The sequence below is a fragment of the Antechinus flavipes genome, chromosome 6, assembly GCF_016432865.1.
Source record: "Antechinus flavipes isolate AdamAnt ecotype Samford, QLD, Australia chromosome 6, AdamAnt_v2, whole genome shotgun sequence".
NCBI classification, from domain to species: Eukaryota; Metazoa; Chordata; class Mammalia; order Dasyuromorphia; family Dasyuridae; genus Antechinus; species Antechinus flavipes.
This window is the reverse complement of record NC_067403.1, coordinates 83,571,276-83,589,663: the sequence shown is the minus strand read 5'-3', so window position 1 is coordinate 83,589,663 and position 18,388 is coordinate 83,571,276. Positions and strand designations below refer to the sequence as shown.

Below are 18,388 nucleotides of genomic sequence, written 5' to 3'. Positions count from 1 at the left end.
CTATTTAAAAAAACCCAACATAAACAGTAAGATAATCTCTGGCTAGGTACTAATCGTTGGTTCCTGAGGATAGATAATGAAATACCTCTTCATTCTATGTTGGAGCTATAGATACATATTGTTGAATATAATGGCATATGTGGTTATTGGCTGGTTAGTTTTATTTAAACATTTTCTTTGTTACAATAAGAATTTTATTGGGATGGATGGAGTGATATTGGGAAATGACAATGAATTAAAAATAGGAAACTTTAAAAAATACTCTGCTGATTCTTTGCACAAACCTCTGTCACATACTCTTTGCTAAATCAAGGGCAGAAAATTACCGGGTGAGAATGAAACTTGTTAGTCCCTGGATAGAAGCTTATATATGATTCATCACTGTCATTAATCATTTTTTAAATGATGTTGCCACCAGGTACTAAGCTTTGTAAACCTAAATAAATCACATAAAATAAACAATTTTTGAAGAGTTTACATTATACTAAAGGTCTGGGGATGATCTGGTTAACTTTCCTGACTTTATGGAGAAAGATTCAGCTGACTTATTTTTTCCAACATTATATTTGTTTCCAGTTTTAATACTGCACAGGAACACATTATAAATATTTATGCTCAGACTGATGATATCTGACGGCAAATGTGAGCATTCTATCACCCCTCCTCTGCTCTGGAGTTCTCTTAGTGAGAAAAGCTGAGTAAAAATGCCTTCATGATATTTCCAAAATGGATGTTGTGTTTATTCCAAATGTAATCAACACCCAGCATAGCTCTGTAACCCTAAGAGTAAGTGAGCAGCTAAACATTTCATTTCAACTAAGGAAATCATTCAGTAGATTCACCGTATTTTCACTGAAATCATAATACTCTCACTGAAATCACATTGCCCTGAATGAAGTCATAATGTTCTAAGTGAAATCACACTGCTTTCCAAAACATTTAGTCTGGATACAAAGAAGGGAAAATTTCATAACATGGCATATGTATTTGAGCAAATGTTAAATATTGAATAATCTGGTTTACTTCCTCAGCTACATGGTGATGATGACGACTGCAGAATAATTTCATGGAATAAAGGTTCTCCCAAGTCTAAAATCTGAAATGATAACTTACCTTATAGACAAATGGGTTTTTTCGTGAATCAGTCAGTATATCAAATCTGGTATAGAGGTCATTTAGAAGATTGACGATCTTCATGGCCCCTTCTCCAGATGCATGTTTGCTGCAGAAGGCATTGAATCCCACAATTCCACTGAATAGGATAGTGACATTGTCATACCTCTTGGCAGGTACTGGACGTTTATGTCTCAGCTCATTAGCAACTGAAGGGGGAAGGACAGAATACAATAACCTGTATAAGGAAATAAATGTGGATGAGAATGGGAGCAAACATACTACATCAAAAATGTGTTTGGCACTTCCAAAGCCCATCTGATAGAAAACCCTTTGAAGACTGACTCTCTTAGAAGATCATTTGGCCATTGGACCATACTAGACCACACACTGACTAGTAGAGGTAACAAATTAAATCCACAACTGCTCTGCTGCCCTCTACTATGATGCTATTAATAAAAAAGATAGAAAGACAAATCAAACCAATCAACCAAACAAAAAAACAACTAAAAAACAAACCTTCTTATAGCCATGATTAAGAAAAATTATTAAAATCTCAGTGAAATCAGGCACTACTTTCCCAATTATACTTCTCCTCTTCATGGAAGAAGCTCCTTAAAATAATAGCAGGCAAGGTTGGGGGTGATGTAATTTCGAGAAGATGGTATTTTACTTGTAGACTATGCAAGGGCAGAATAGGAGTGTGTATATCTATGAGGATAATTAGACAGAATAACATAGAAACTCATGAACCAATCTGGAACCAATCTTCAGACTGATGCTTTTGCTAACTACCATCCTTTTAACACATTCTGAAGAAATGTTTATACTTTGAAAATGTAAGTTTTCACACAAAAAAGATATGCTCTTCAGCATTATTCCACATGTGCTCAAACTTTATAAATAAAAATTGCAGTTTCATCTCATTTTAAGGGGAATACATCAGAGTTATCTATCTCTTACTTTCTTCTCAAGTTGACAGTCAAATTCAATTATAGAATTGTAATTCTTAAATTGTATAACTTAAATGTATAATTTAAAGTGCATAATGGTCACACCTGCCCCCCCCCCAATTTATATAAAACATAGGATCTTTCTTACGTGTCTGTCTTTTTCTTTTCATCTTCCAGTGCTCTCAGAGTGAGCTGCAGTCTGTCTGTGAGGATTTCCAGTTCTTGTGTCAGTTTATATTCCTCTCGGAACTGCTCTCCCAAAAGAACGAGATCACGGGTAGCATCGTGCAAGGGAATGTCACTCAAATAGAGACCTCTCCTTGTGAGATCATCCAGATTCATTACACTGTTACAAAAGGAAAACATTGCAAAATTGACCCAAATCATTCAACTGGAATTACCACCACTAAGCTATGGTGGAAGGGAGATATCAAAGGTCATTGACAATTCAAGTAAACAAAAATTATTAAACATCTACCATGTGTAATTCTCTGCTGAATACTAAGCAGACATTTTGCCTGAGTCTCAACTGAAGAGGTACCTCAAATTTATTAAAGAATAATCTATTTGAGTATGGGATCAGAATTTTTAAATGTGCTTAATTTAATTGTGTTTTATTTCAACTATCATAGTTGAATCAGATTTTCCCTGCAAGGTTAGGTGCATAGCAAAGAAAAAAAGCTAGAAAGGTATTTGTTATAGTAATTTTTAAAAACAAAATTTTATCACAATTTTGGGAAGTGCTATATTTTATTTTCATTTGTCTTCATTTTTAAAATATTATGGTTTTGGACTTCAAAATCTAGAAGCATTCTCAATCCCAATGCACTTATAGGAACCCTTGTGAAGAATGAAGTATATTTCTTTGGTCAAATTTCCCTCAAGATGTTAGCTGTTCAGAAAATTTTAATGGGAAATAAGTAATTTTGCTAATCCTTAATTAAAAATTGATATACTATGTTTTTGCCAATATCTATATTACTTTTCAGAAGAGTTTTGATTATCTGTCACATATTTTCACCACAAGCAAAGATAATAGATGAGAAGATCAATTCATAGATGGTTGGTATATTCTAGGGAAAATTTGGGATGCTTTAGTCCTCTTTTTCTATTGCATATTTGGTATCTTCAAATTCATAATAATTAAAAAATAATTTTAAGGGATGTATCACATAAATATATGTATTAGGAAATTATAAGTCATCTCATCTAAAAATGTTTTCTCAAAGACACTTTAAAATTATGTCTAACACTGATCTCAAAATATATGTTACCTATTATATACTAAGTTGCATATATTTTTACCACACAAATTGTTACATCTGTAACAATATGTTACATCATCATCCAGAGAACTCAATGGCAAAAAAATAAAAGAAAATACAAATAAATATTCCTTGTATTCTTTATTTTCATTAGGGCAGCTTCACAGATTTCTTCCATATTAACTAAGAAAGCAACCTTTTAAAATAACTTCATTCATTCAGTTGTTTCAGTTATATCCAATACTTTGTTGACATCTTTTGGGATTTTTTTGATCAAAATATTGGAGTGCCTTGCCATTTCTTTCTCCAGCTCATTTTATAGGTAAGGAAACTTGCCTGGGATCACACTACTAGAAAGTGTCTGAAGTCAGATATGGACTCAGTTCTACTTGATTCTGTCCATGGTACCATCTAATAATATCTTTATTGGCCCAGTGATGCTTATAATCAAATTAAATGCAAACAATGCAACAAATCTGTTACCATAGTTTCAACTGTATGGAAATTTAGAGGCTATATCAGATAATGAATTTTAAAAAATTAAAACCATTTGTTTTCTGAAGCTGCTTATTAATTAGGCTTATATATGCTAATATGTAGCTAAGTGGCATAGTGGATAGGGTGCTGAGCCTAGAATCAGGAAGATTCATCTTCAAATTTGGCCTCAGTAAGACCCTAGGCACTTGTTTGCTTCAGTTTCCTCATCTATAAAATAAACTGGAGAAGGAAATTGTGAACCACTTTAGTATATCTGCCAAGAAAATGGGTCACAAAAGGTGGACACAATTGAAAATTTGAAATAAAAATTGAAAATAAGTGAAAAATGACTAACAATAACAGAAAGACATGTTCCTGTAACTTTTAGACATTGAAGTGCCTTGAATTTTATATTTTTTTTATATTTTATTTTTGTTATTTTATATTATACAAAACCTATAATTGCTTTATGACTTTACTTTTTTAGAAGTTAGTTTTTCTGATGGCTCTATCATTGAGTTTTGGATCGAATTTTTTGGAAATCTAAAAACACCAAAGTTCCATGTGCAATTATTAAGATGAAGAAAATAAAACACATTTTAAATGATTTCTCTTTAGTTCAGTAAGTTTAGACATCAAATTACATAATTCTAGGTGTTGGGCATAACCTTTGAAAAGTCATCAATATATAATCATAATTCAGAGTGTAAGGACACATGCTAACCAAATTGTATTGCAAAGAGCAAAATAAGGGGAGTTCAACATAACTTCAGGCACCTAAAGAATAATTATCTATTGTAATAACCTTGGAGAACACAGGAAAAGAATGCTCTCTGCTTCAGGTAAGTAGATCATTTGCCCTTTAAGGCGTAAGCAGCCAATCTCCGCCCCAGTCAATTCATCTTCACATTCTAGCTTCTCCACATCCAATAATCCTTCCTTAAGTAAAGAAACCACAGCTGTTAGTTCACATTAATCAGATTATCTCTTTCTCTTCAGGATGTCTATACATAACCATCCCTTTGGAAGCTTCAAAATACTAATATAAATGAGCAATGATTAAAAGGACATCAGTTAGAGTTAGGATACAACACAGAAAGTTAGGAACCTTTTTCACTTCACACTGGCAACTAGAAATGGGATCAGCTGCATATGCTTTAAGTATATACAACAAAAAGCCTTTGAAAAAATATTTTAGGTAGTTGAAATAGATTGGAAAGTGTACTATAGAAAACTTAAGTATATTCGTCAACTCTGGATTCTTCTTGATTACAACTCTTTTAGAAATTACATATCTACAAGCCCCAAATTCGTAACTAACAGCCATAAGAATGGCAGCTTTTAAGGAGCTTAAATTCTACTTAGGGGTGGGGAGAGATAAGGAAAGAAGGGAATGATACACTTTGTACACAGACAAATTTCCTGTCCACTGATTAATTAATCAGTATCAAGAAAAATAACTTTCACAAAAGGGTAAAGTTGGGACTAAACTTAATTTTTATAAACCAAGTTTATTTGAAGATTGAGGTGATTTCTAGCTAATGGGATTTAGTATGCATCATGTATTTGGTATAGCAACTTATTGATATGCCAAATATTATTATTTTGGTAATATCAATTTATTGCTTTACTAATGGGTATTGTTTTTTGCAACTCTACAGTACACATTTCATATTATCTAATAACTTCAATTTTCCCCTCCCAATAATTTCAGTTTGTTATTTATCAGCTTTTAAAGAAAAAATTTTAGAACTTTACCTTGCTTCTCAAGACAAATACAGTATTGATATGTGAGAGGATCCCATGGAAACTGATGTCAATATGAGGACGAACCAAAGAGAAGACAGATAATAGGCTGCAATTTCCAGGCTGAAGCTAAAATACACAAGAAATAAAACAGTACTCAAATAATGTAAGACAAACATTTTATGTAATTAGAAATCATTATATTACTTAATTGACAGTATAATATAGTGATATTAGTGCTTAGTCACTTTATTAGTCTCATAGGCTATACTGTCTTGAAATTTAGAAGAAAAAAAATTAAATTCAACTAAAGGCCAGACTCTGAACCAACACAATAATTTAATAAACATGGAGCCAAATGTTTGGAACCAAATGGAATTGGGATAATTTCTATTCAAACACAATTTACTTCAAAATGAATATAAAAAGAGAGAATTTTAACTTTTTAATGAGCAAGCAGGGGTGGGAGGTTAGTACTTATATTTTTAAAATTATATTTTAACATAATTTTTAAATAAGCTGTATCAAATATTAAAGGATCTCTTTCCTGATTGTATTAATTATCCTGGGATCTATGATGAAAATAACAAAAGTGGGCAACCACCATATATTTTTCTATCTGTAACTAAAACTGAGTTTGGTTGTCCTCCAAATTGAACAATTTAGTATCCAATTATGGCAACTAGTTAGTTATACAGTGGATAAGTTGGGATTTTACCAATACCACTGAATCTAAAGTACAAGAAGTTAAAAAACCAGACAACGAATGGAACATTAAAAAAGCATTCAGCACGTTTTATTAGATTTGCTACTTCTTTCACACTATCCAATGTAATCTTTACTTTTCTCTTTTCATTTCATGCTCTCTTTCATGCTACTGTCCTAAATATTCTTTATCTCCTTCTAAGATGTCCTTAGATTTTATTTTGAAGCTTCTGTCCTAAATGATTTGTTACTTGAGAATTATTCTCTTTAATAATTAAAAATTTCCAGTCTCACTTCAGTTCCTCATTTTGGTCCTCAATTGGTGATTTGTCCTCAAAAGATCATCCAAATGAAAAAAAATTTAAATAGATATGAATGTGTGGAAAGGGGGAGGGAGATAAGAATGTTAGAGCATAAAATAACCTTGTATTCCTTATCTATGTAGTAAAATTGTTCCCCTTCTCCCTCTGAAGTAAATCCAATTGTTATCCAAGCAACCATATACTTGCACGTTATGAAATAGCAAAGAAAATACTATATAATTTCAAAACACATGCCTTGTATATCCATGTCATACAAAAAAAGGTTTATGTTGTGAAGTACCATAACATTTTCCTAAGAAAAGAAATGTTAGAAAGAAACAAAATTCAATTTTTAAATCCTGTAGCTCTATGAAAGAATGATGTAATTTTACCTGGGGAAGCACTCTGTATATGGCATTTCCACACTGAGTTACTACTAGATCCCTGTCAAATATTATGTGAAAAGGAAAAGCTTTGCAGAAAGTATAAGGGCTGATGCGGGATTCCTGGGTACCATTTTCTTCAAATCTGTCAAGATCTTCATAAAAATCCTCTTCTTTAGAATCCTTTTCTTCAATTAAAAATTGTGTGTGGTCACATTCTTCATTTCTTTGCTGAATAACCTGTTCAAAAGAAAAAAATAAGTTATAGATAGCACTAGAGATAGTATCTTCTAGAACATAAAGATAATTGGAGCAAAAAAATTCATTATGAATTAAAATGCTTATATACATGTACAAGCTCAACATACTTGAAACAAGGAAAAAATGTTCAAACTCAAACATATACATATATATATGTGTGTGTGTGTCTATATATATATCTTTTTCACTTATAGGCAATTAATTAAATTCAGCATTCTGAATAAGCATTTACAATGAAATTATAATTCTGAGGAATTATCACATTAAAAAATATGCCTGGGTCTTTTAATGAAAACCAGCTATTTCTACATTCTTTGTTTCCCTTAAAAGGTTACATAAGCACAAAATTGATATTTTATTCAGAATATTACCAATATGTGAATGTATTAACCATTTTAAAAATTCTTGATCAATAATAAATATTTATAAGATACTCCAATCATAGAAAAATAAAGTATGGAAAGCTAAAAGAAATTATTTTCTTTCTTAATATAACTTCATTGTTCTGAAGTTATAGAAATAATTATGACTTAGAGCAAGAAGTTTGGTGAGTTTTGTTAATTATGCAAGTATTTGAATTTTACACTCACTGTTACTATAATTAATGTAACTTGAAGGAATGAAAACTAGAAAAATAATAATAGCACTTTAATTTACATAGTGCTTCAAAATTGGCAGAGCTTTAAAAATATCTTATTTTGGTTTATTCATTTATTCTAGTAAATGAATGGACTTTGTAGGTCATACTCTTAAGATTCACCTGTGTTTCTTCTTAAGTTTCTGCTGTTTCAATGCTTATTATTCTGTACAATTCTTTTCAATTTTTTCCTCCTGTAAATTCTCTACAAATAATCTACTCATTCCATGCTGGAAGCCTAATTTAATAATTGGGGAAGTAACAATTCAAAACTTGGGCTATCCAATTTTTATTTTCTACTTTAGCAAATGACCAGATCATCTCCTTTTCTAGAAAAATATGCTATTAAAAATGACTCTTATAGTACTTCTCAAGTCTCTAGAAATATGCTGTCACCAGCCCTGTTTGTAGTGGCTCTTAGAAACTGGAAAATGAATGGATACCCATCAATTGGAGAATGGTTGAGTAAATTGTGGTATATGAATGTTATGGAATATTATTGTTCTGTAAGAAATGACCAGCAGGATGAATACAGAGAGGATTGACGAGACTTATGTGAACTGATGCTATGTGAAATCAGCAGAACCTGGAGATTATTACATACTTCAACAATGATACTATATGAGGATGTATTCTGATGGAAGTGGATTTCTTTGGCAAAGAGAACTAACTCAGTTTCACTTGATCAAGGATGGACAGAAGCAGCTATACCCAAAGAAAGGACACTGGGAAATGAATGTAAACTGCTTGCATTTTTGTTTTTCTTCCCAGGTTATTTTTGCCTTCTGAATCCAATTCTTCCTGGGCAACAAGAGAACTTTTCAGTTCTGCACACATATATTGTATCTAGGATACACTGTGACATATTTAACTTGTATAGGATTCTTGCCATCTGGGGGAGGGGGTGAAGGGAGAGAGGGGAAAAGTCGGAACAGAAGTGAGTACAAGGGATAATGTTGTTAAAAAAATTACCCAGGCATGGGCTCTGTCAATAAAAAGTTATAATAAATAAATAAATGGGAAAAAAAGAAATATGCTGCCACCTACTGTCATTTAATTCATCTTTGATTTTGATTCTTCTAGAATTGCAATATTCTATGACTCATAGTCATATAGTATATAACCAAGGAAATACTGTCATTAAAACATAGACTTCTTTGATAGAACACTTTCAAATCAAGAAGAGATCAGCAAAATTTATCAAATCTTTTCTTCCTATTCTTTCTGGGAGACAGCTCATTATCTATCTGCAATGTGTTTACACACATATACAATCATCATACATAGTTGGTGGGCTTATCAATAAAATGCACACCATAATTTGGGGCAATATGCATTTTATATTCTTGATTTTTCCCATGTGGATTGTTGACTTATTCTGTTTAAAGTGGCCATGGATCTCACTAAGATTCACCATATTGATCCCAATACTCAATATCATCAGTACTATATCATCTATAAAAAGGATCATCTGGAAAATGAATCTCACTATCTTCCATTGACTAAGATAAAATAATGTATATGTTTATTCCCATTATATGCTTAAAGAAGTAGACACCTAGGACTTCTATGAGCCAAGATGGTTGAGTAATCTTCCATATTCACCTCCAAAGAACAATAAAAATAGTGTCCCAAAACAAATCCTGAATGGCAGAACCAGCCAAAAAAATGGGTGAAACAAATTTTTAGCCCAAGAAATTTGAAAGATCAACAAGAAAGGTCTACTCACTCGGGTAAAAGGGAAGCACAGTCCAGAATATGACTCATCTCAGCAAACCAGTAGCATGCTCTGCCTTAGCAAAAAGCAGTGGTAGATCTTGAGTCTCAGTGTGATGGAGCAGGCAAATACCAATACTAGCACACCAATTGCCTCCTTGCTTTAGCATAGCCAGTGGAATGACTCTAACCACCACCATAAGCTTCAGCATAATCCCAGGAAATAGGCAGCTGCCAGAAGCTAAACCACAATGTACTTCAGTATAGTCCCAGGGAAATGTAGAAACATCTCTCAGATCCCACCAGTCACCTCCATTGAACCCCATTAGTGCAGCACCAGACATGATGTTCCCCATGGATCTCAAGACAACATTAGTGCAGCAACAGATGAACAGTCGAGACTTGTAGCTTCTGACAGAAGAAGCCTGAGACACTGCCCCTTCCACCCTGAGAGTGGAGCTAAAATTTAAATGAAAGGGAAAAGGCAAAAAAAGAGCAAAAACCAACAACAATAAAAAGAATCTGACCATAAAAAGTTATTACAATGACAGGCAAGATCAAGTCACAAACTCATAAGAAGAACACAATGCAAAAACACCTACAGGCAAAACCTCAAAATCTCAAGCTAAGGAAGTAGTCTCAAGCCCAGAAAGAACTTCTGGATGAACTCCAAAAGGTGCTTTAAAATCATATAATAGAAATAGAAGAAAAAATGGAAAAAGGAATGAGAGTGATGCAAGACAATTATAAAAAAAAGCATCAATAATCAAATTATTGGTTAAAAAGTAGAATTGGCCAAATGAAAAAAAGAGATGCCAAAAACCCACTGGGGGAAAAATAAACTCCTTCAAAAGTACACTTGGCCAAATGAAAAAGAAAGTATAAAAGATAATTGAGGAAAACAACTCCTTAAAAGTCAGAATTGGGCAAGTGGAAGCTAATGACTATGAGACATCAAGAATCAAACAAATTCAAAAGAAAGAAAAAAAAAAGAAAATAAAAAATACCTAGTGGAAAATAGATCTAGGAAAGACAATGTCAGATTCACTGGATTACCTAAAAGCCATAATAATAATAATAATAATAAAAGAAGCTGAAACACATCTTTCAAGAAATTATCAAGAAAACTATCCTGATGTCCTGGAACTAGACCCCAAAATAGGCCTTTGAAAGAATCCAATGATCACCTCCAGAAAAAGATCTTAATATAAAAACTCCAAGGAACATTATGGCTAAATTTCAGAACTATCAGTTCAAGGAAAAATACTGCCAAGTGGCCAGAAAGAAACAACTCATATACTAAGGAGCCACAATCAGGATTAGACAGGACTTTGCAGTCACAACATTAAAGGATCAGAGGTCAATAAAATATAATATTCTAGAAGGCAAAAGAGCTAGGTCTACAACCAAAAATCATTTACCTGGTAAAATTAAGCATAATACTTCATGGCGGGGGCGGGGTGGGGTGGGGGGGAAGGAGGAGGGAAATGGCCATTCATTTAAACAGAAAGAATTCAAGCTTTCACAAGGAGAAGACCAGAATTGAACAAAAAATTGATCTGCAATATCAAATCCCCAGAGAAACCTAAACAAGTAAAAAAGGAAAAGAAAACATAAGGGCTTTAATGGAGCTGAACCATATACATGCTTACATAGGAAGATGACACTTACAATTAAAAATTTTGTCACAATAGCACACCAGAAGGAATATACATAGACAGAGAGTATGTGTATAAAATGGAATTGAGGAAATGGCATAAAAAAATAAGGGATGAGAAAGAAGGGTACATTGTATAGAGAAGGAAGAGGAAGGAAGATTAGGGTAAATTATTTCATATGGAGGGGCAGGAAATACCTATTTTAGTGGAGGGAAATATGGGAAGGTGGGCCATCAGCACCTTATTCTCATCAGTATTGATTCAAAGAAGGAATAATATGCACAATCAGTTGAATATAGAAATCTGTCTTACTTGAAAGGAAAGCAAGAGGGGAAGAGATTAAATAAAACAGGGAAGGAAGACTAACAAAAGAAAGGATAGATCAGGGGAGGTGGGAGACAGAAGCAAAACATTGTTGAAAATGGAAAGTCTAAAAGGAGAGAAAGAACAAATAGGAGGAAAAATAGGATAGAGTTAAGACATAGTTAGTTATAATAACTGTGAATGTGAATAGTATGGACTCTCCCATAAAATGGAAGTAGATTACAGAATGGATCTGAAACTAGAATTCTACAATATGTTTTTTTGCAAGAAACACTTGAAGCAGAGAGATACACACAAAGTAAAAGTAAGGGACTAGAAGAAAATCTATTATGTTACAGCTGAATTTTTTTTTAAAAAGCAGGTATAGCAATCCTGATCTCAGAGAAAACAAAAGCAACAATAGACTTAAAAGAGATAAGGAAGGAAACATCTTGCTAAAAGATATCATGACAATGAAGTAATATCAACATTAAACATAATATGCACTACGTGGTATAGCATGCAAATTTTTAAGGGAGAATTAATTGAGCAACAGGTTCATAACCAAATAAGAGATAAAGAATTTTGAAATATAAAATAGATAATTTAAATTATATTAGATTAAATAATTTTGCACAAACAAAAGCAGTGCAACCAGGATTAGAAGTAAAGCAGAAAGCTGGAAAAATCTTAACAGCAGGTATCTCTGATAAAATCCTCATTTTAAAAATATATAATGAGTCTAATTTATAAGAAAATAAGTCACTCCCCAATTAATAAATGCTCAAAGGATATGAACAGAAAGTTTTCAGATGAAATTAAAGCTATCTACAGATACACAAAGAAGTACTCTAAATCACTTTGGATTAGAGAAATACAAATTAAAACAACACTGAGATTGGCCAATATGACAAAAAAGTAAAGTGATAAATGTTGGAGAGGTTGTGGGAAAATTGAGACACTAATGCAGCCTTTGTGGAATTGTGAGTTGATCCAACCATTCTGTAGAGCAATTAGGAACTATGACCAAAGGGCAAACAAGCTTTGACCCAGCAATACCACTTGTAGGTCTGTATTTCAAAGAGATCATTAAAAAGAGGAAAGGATCTACATGACCCTTTTTGTGGCAAAATATTATATATTGAAGAAATGCTCACCAATATGGGAATGACTGAATAAGCTATGGTATATGAATGCAGTGGAATACTACTGTGTAATACAAATGCTGAATAGGCATTTTCAGAAGAACCTGGAAAGACTTGTATAAACTGAGGCAAAGTGAAATTAGCAGAACCAGAAAAATATTGTATCCAGTATCAACAGTAATGTATAATGATGAACTGTGAGTAATTTAGTTGTTTTCAACAACATATTGATCCAAGATAAGTCCAAAGGACAAACCCAAGAAAATGCTATTTACATCTAGATAAAAAATGGATGGGCTCTGAATGCAGATCAAAGCATACTTTTTTCACTTCATTGTTTTTCAGTTTTTTTCTCCTTTTAATCTGTTTCTTCTTTCATAACTGTGATTAATGTGGAAATAGATTTTTATATGATAGCACATGTATATCAAATTGCAGACCATTTTAGAAAGAAGGTAAGGAGAGGAGGAAGAAAGAAAAATATGGAATACAAAATCTTATGAAAATGAATACAAAAAACTATAGATATGTAATTGGAAAAATAAAATACCACAAAACTAAAAATATTAAATGAAATTAAATATTGGGTATGAAATTGAAAAAAAAAGTGGATACCTAGAAATTAAATACATTTTCTAAAATCAGACTAAGGCCAGGTCTACACAGCTAAAACAAAGAAAGAATGTATTCTAGTGAATTTAAGAAAGAGTATAGATAGACAATGGGGCAATTAAGTGGTGAAATAGAGTCTAGGATCTGGAATTAAGGAAGACTCATTTTCCTGAATTCAATTTGGTTCAAAAGTGGCACAGGAACTTACTAGCTACATGACATGGGACATGTTGCTTAATTCTGTTTACTTCAATTTTGTCATCAGTAAAATGAGCTGGAGAAAGGAAATTGCAAACCACTCCTAAATCTTTGTCAAAGAAAACCCCAAATGTGACGATGAAGAATTAGATATGACTGAAATTTGACTCAATAATAAAATCATACATGGATAGGGCCCTGAAATAATCATCATATGAGTAGTTGAAAAAATTTAGAGACTCAGGATTATACATCCAGAAACAACTCCAGAGGTCATGTAGTCCAACACCCTCATTTTGCAGATGAGAAAACTGGGACTCAAGTCCTCCTGTCACACAAAGTTTCAGAGAAGGGATTTGAATTCAAACCTCTGTACCAATAGCCTGTGTTCCTTCCATTCTACCATGGGCACTGTCCTTTGTATATTCTAATTTTATGGCACATAATTCCAAAATGTAACAAATACTTTAGGAGACAAACATAGTGTCAAATGTATAATTAATAAGATTGCAGTATTTGCCCTGACAAAATTGGTAACAAGTGGCATTCTTTTGACGTCATCCCAAATCTGAGATTCTAATCACCATAGCAACAGCTATGCAAATCTTGATAAATTACCAGCTTTCAGAGATTTCAAGTTACTTTTTGTTCTTTTTTGTGGTTGGCAAGCACCTGTGCCTATTTAGCTTAGGTAATTGAAAAGTCAGAACAATAATAAAGCGATAATTTTAAAATTGGATTTAACTTGGGGGGAAAATAGCCCTTATCAATCTTTTAAAGCCTAGATGTGAAATTTCCCTAGGGCAGCAATACTGCTAGTTCACTATCATGTTCTAAAGGTTATATAAAGGCAGGAAGGTCTGGTGTGACCTTAAGGAGTGATCTGTGCTGTGGGTTGAATTTTGATTGTGCTAGTATAAGAGTTGTTCTCTTTATTTGGGTGTATTCCCTAAGTCCCTTGGTTGGAGATAAGAATGAATTTGGAATCAATAATTGATTATCTGGTTTACTAACTGATTATGCTATAATTGATTCATTAATTATGTTGTAATTTGGGAAGCATATGCTGCAAGTCAAACAAACAACCAAGTGCCTTCTTGAATGGCTGTGTATGAACTTTTCTTTAACAGAATTGGAAGATATTGTAGAGATAGATCATTTAATCCAATTCTCTCATTTTAGAGAGGACAAAATTGAGATGCAGAGGATTTAACTGATTTGCCCCAATCACAAAAGAAGTAATTAAAAGAGCCAAAATCTGAACCCGTTATGATATTCTAAATTCAATAGTCTTTACCACACTATAGTGTTCCTAATTCTAATGATCTTGCAGCATCATTTCTAAACTTGTATATTCTCTGACATATTATAAGCCAACCACAGACACTGCATTGCCAATGGGCCAAAGTAGGTAGATGCAATGATAAATAAAAGGGGGAGAGAAAATCAGGTAAAAGCTGGAGCAAAGTCCAAGGAATCATGTTGTCTTGGGAGTCAAGAAAAAAACAGGAGATTCTGTGTCTAAATTGGGGCATTGAGAGATCAGAGTTCAACAAGAAAGAGCCTGAGGTCCCACTATCAATATTCTTTGGACCATCTAAAGTTTTACATTAACCACTTTCCCACATTATCACAGTCCATTAACAAGCAATTATTAAACAGTTACTATATGTCAGGCACCATGCAGATGATCAAGAAATCAAGTGCATACCATTTGGACTATGTCAAAAAGGAAGATGTGCAGTCAACTATTAAGACAAATCAACATTTTGTATTTTAGAAAATGACTCATGCACTTTCATTCACATTTTAATATTTGGAATTGAATTAAAATATATGTTCAAATTATGACAACACTCCTTGTATATAAAGAAGGGATATTCTTTAGATAACCATGAAGATGTTCAGACTTACAGATTATGCTAAGTATATGAAAGATAAAGACAAATGAACAAAGGGAATAACTTTCTATACCAAAGCAGAGTGGAGAGAAACTGGCAATTAAATTAGTGCCCCAACAAAATCCACAGAGGAAAAGAGTGCAGGATTTACCAAGATAAAGACTTTTATATGAAGATGGGATAATTTTCTGAGTTTTCCCTTCCATATAAGTAGAACATTTTTTATTGAAACAAAAATTCAATAATATAGTTTTAGAATAACAGTAACTAGTTGTATAAGAAAAAGACAATGAAGCTTCAAGATTAGACATTATAAATTTGAAGCTCTCACACTCTATGCTAAGTTACTAATTTAATCTGGATATACAGATAGCAATAGTGGTATCTTATTTTTTTTATTTGACTCTAGCTGCTGCAATCTATTTTAAAACAAATTTTATCCCAATAAAGCATAAACTAAATGAATGCCTGATCTGAGACTATCCTCAGCTCATTAGAAGTGGCCATTTGTATTGCGAGTACTGCCTCACAGATCCCTGGATTTGCTAATGTCATAATGTCCATATGGTTCTGGTGACCAATCATAGAGACTAGTGCTAAAGAACCAAAAGATGCAACAGCATAAAGCTACAAGTAAATAAACACTAAGGATCCTACAATCAGAGTTAAAAACAAACAAGAAACTCCAAATAAATTAAAAAAAAAGATACATAAAGCAATTCTTATAAAAAATCTTACAAAGTCATGGAATTTATTAAATGACTAAACTAAGGCCAAGGACAATGAAATAATTACCAGTCCAGTATCATACAGATAAAAAGTGGTAGAGACTTTATTATTCAAACTCATATCCTCCTTGAATGCTGTTACCTATGAATGTCAGGGAACCATCATCCAAGAAGTGCCATTGCCTTGTACAGAATTCATTGCTTTAAATCACTGATGTGTTTAAAGCAAATTACTATTTAGTTCCATGCTATGATTCTGGCAGTTTTCAAAGGGCCTTTTGTTCAGTTTACCTATAATGATGTATTCCATTTTCCTACTTCAATACTTCAAAAGATCTGTCAGGATCCTCAGTGAAGATTCTACTTCAACCAATAAAGACTGCAAACCTTTTAATGATATCAGAGATTGGAATAGATGGCTTCATTATAGTTGCTGTGGTCAAATACATTCAATCATTGGTGACCAACATTCTGGAGATGAGTTCTCTCTATGCTTAACTAAGCTACCCTATGGAGAACAGACATGCGGTCAATTCTCATGTCCATTCAAGGAGCATTTCTAGTTTGGCAGGATCTGTAAAAATTTTCTCTTCAATGACATGACCTTCAAGGACCTTTATTAGAGAGGTATTCTTTTTAATAGGGTTTTATTCTTCTCTCCATTCAGGCTAAAGCAGATTACTAAAATTTCATCTTACAATTACCTATGGGAATTTCCATGAAGAGGCGAAAAATGGTAAGAAGGCTATTTTTTCAATCTACCTAGTCACAGGGTGACTGAGATAAATCTACAAGCTTGTCATACAATACCAAAGTGGGTCCATGTGAGAACAGAATAACAAGTAAAGGTTCACACAACAATTGAAACTGAGCACAGTCAGTACCAAGGAGTCTCAAATATTTTGTCTTCAGATCTATTTTTAGCAGCTACAAGTCTGGCTACCAGCTTCTAGAGAGTACAGTTCTCCTTCTGAGCTCTTTATTTCATTTTTGAGAAGATTCCAGGAGGAGGAAAAATAGAGAAGTCTTTCAAATTGCTTAAAGCAGAGGTATCAGACATAAACTGTTCATTGTGAAGGAACTAGATTAAAATGTAATTGATAAATGATTAACAAAATAAAGAGTAATAGAACATAGATAATGTTAAAATCTAATTTTCTAAATGAATATGTGGCCTGAAGGTAATAACGAATGCAGAGTATTTACCTAAACACGTAAACTGTGTATAGTTTAGTGTCACCTATTTCTATTGAGTTTGACATCACTGGTTTAGAGAAGGTAGATTACCTCAGGTTCCTCATCTATAAAATGAGCTAGAGGAAAAAAAAATGGAAAACCATTCCAGCATCTTTTCCAAAAAAATCCCAAATGGTGTTATGAAAAATTAGACACTATTAAAACAAATGAACAACACTGAAGAGGCAAGAGATATCAAGAAGAAAATTGCTGAGATTGTTTAATAATCCAGGCTTGCAAAAAAAAAAAAAAAAAAAAAAAAAAAACAGGGAAAAGAAAGAATGATAACCCCAAGCTGAGCCTTCATGTTGGCCTTAATTTCTCTAACAGCAATTATTTGGCCTTGAATCAGATGTTTCCTCAAAGCATTTTATTGCTTTGAGTACCTAATCACGAAAATGATTCGTGCACTTTCATTCACATTTTAATATTTGGAATTGAATTAAAATATAGCCAATTTCAAAAAATATGAAAAGATACCTACATTGTTCTTAATCCTGATTTTTTTTATGATTAGCAATACTCATAATTAAAAGTATAATGCTGATAAAAAATCCTAATCAAAAGTACAAATTATTTACTTCTATGTATCCCCTTACTAGCTCTTAATATAACTTTCTTTAAACCCCAAAATGTATTCATTCCAAGGATAAATACAAAAGATTTTTAAATGGAATTCTATACTATATATGCCCTTATTTCCATTTATTACAAGTTTAGTTATTATTCCAGTGGACTAATTGTCAGTCTCACTCAAAGTAGCATCTTTATTACAAATATTACCTTCATATCAATTTCAGTGCCATGAATCTGTTGGGCGACAGTTTTGATGATACCGATGACAATATCCTGGAGTCCTTCTCTCTCTGAGTAGTAGTGCAGAATGAGTCCTTTGCCTTTTTCTGCATCAGTGCATCTAAAGGAAGGGGCACGCATACCTGGATAGATAGTGGCAAGATGGTCATGGAGAGCATCAAGGTTCTATAGAGAGAAGGAAAACAGGAATGAAAGCATCAGAATTATGAAGTACAAAGGACTTGAGAGAAAAA

The 18,388-nt window shown here is 32.8% G+C and overlaps 1 protein-coding gene across 1 annotated transcript in view; it reads right to left on the bottom strand.

Moving 5' to 3' along the window:
* Positions 1-18,388, bottom strand: part of GUCY1B1 (guanylate cyclase 1 soluble subunit beta 1) — a 67,789-nt gene that overhangs the window by 7,060 nt on the left and 42,341 nt on the right. Inside the window, exons 5-10 of the mRNA XM_051966992.1 lie at positions 18,123-18,320; positions 6,954-7,184; positions 5,567-5,683; positions 4,614-4,747; positions 2,215-2,412; positions 1,114-1,351 (exon numbers count right to left, since the gene is read on the bottom strand). Of these exons, the coding sequence (XP_051822952.1) occupies positions 1,114-1,351; positions 2,215-2,412; positions 4,614-4,747; positions 5,567-5,683; positions 6,954-7,184; positions 18,123-18,320 (1,116 nt within the window). The remainder of the gene's footprint in view (positions 1-1,113; positions 1,352-2,214; positions 2,413-4,613; positions 4,748-5,566; positions 5,684-6,953; positions 7,185-18,122; positions 18,321-18,388) is intronic.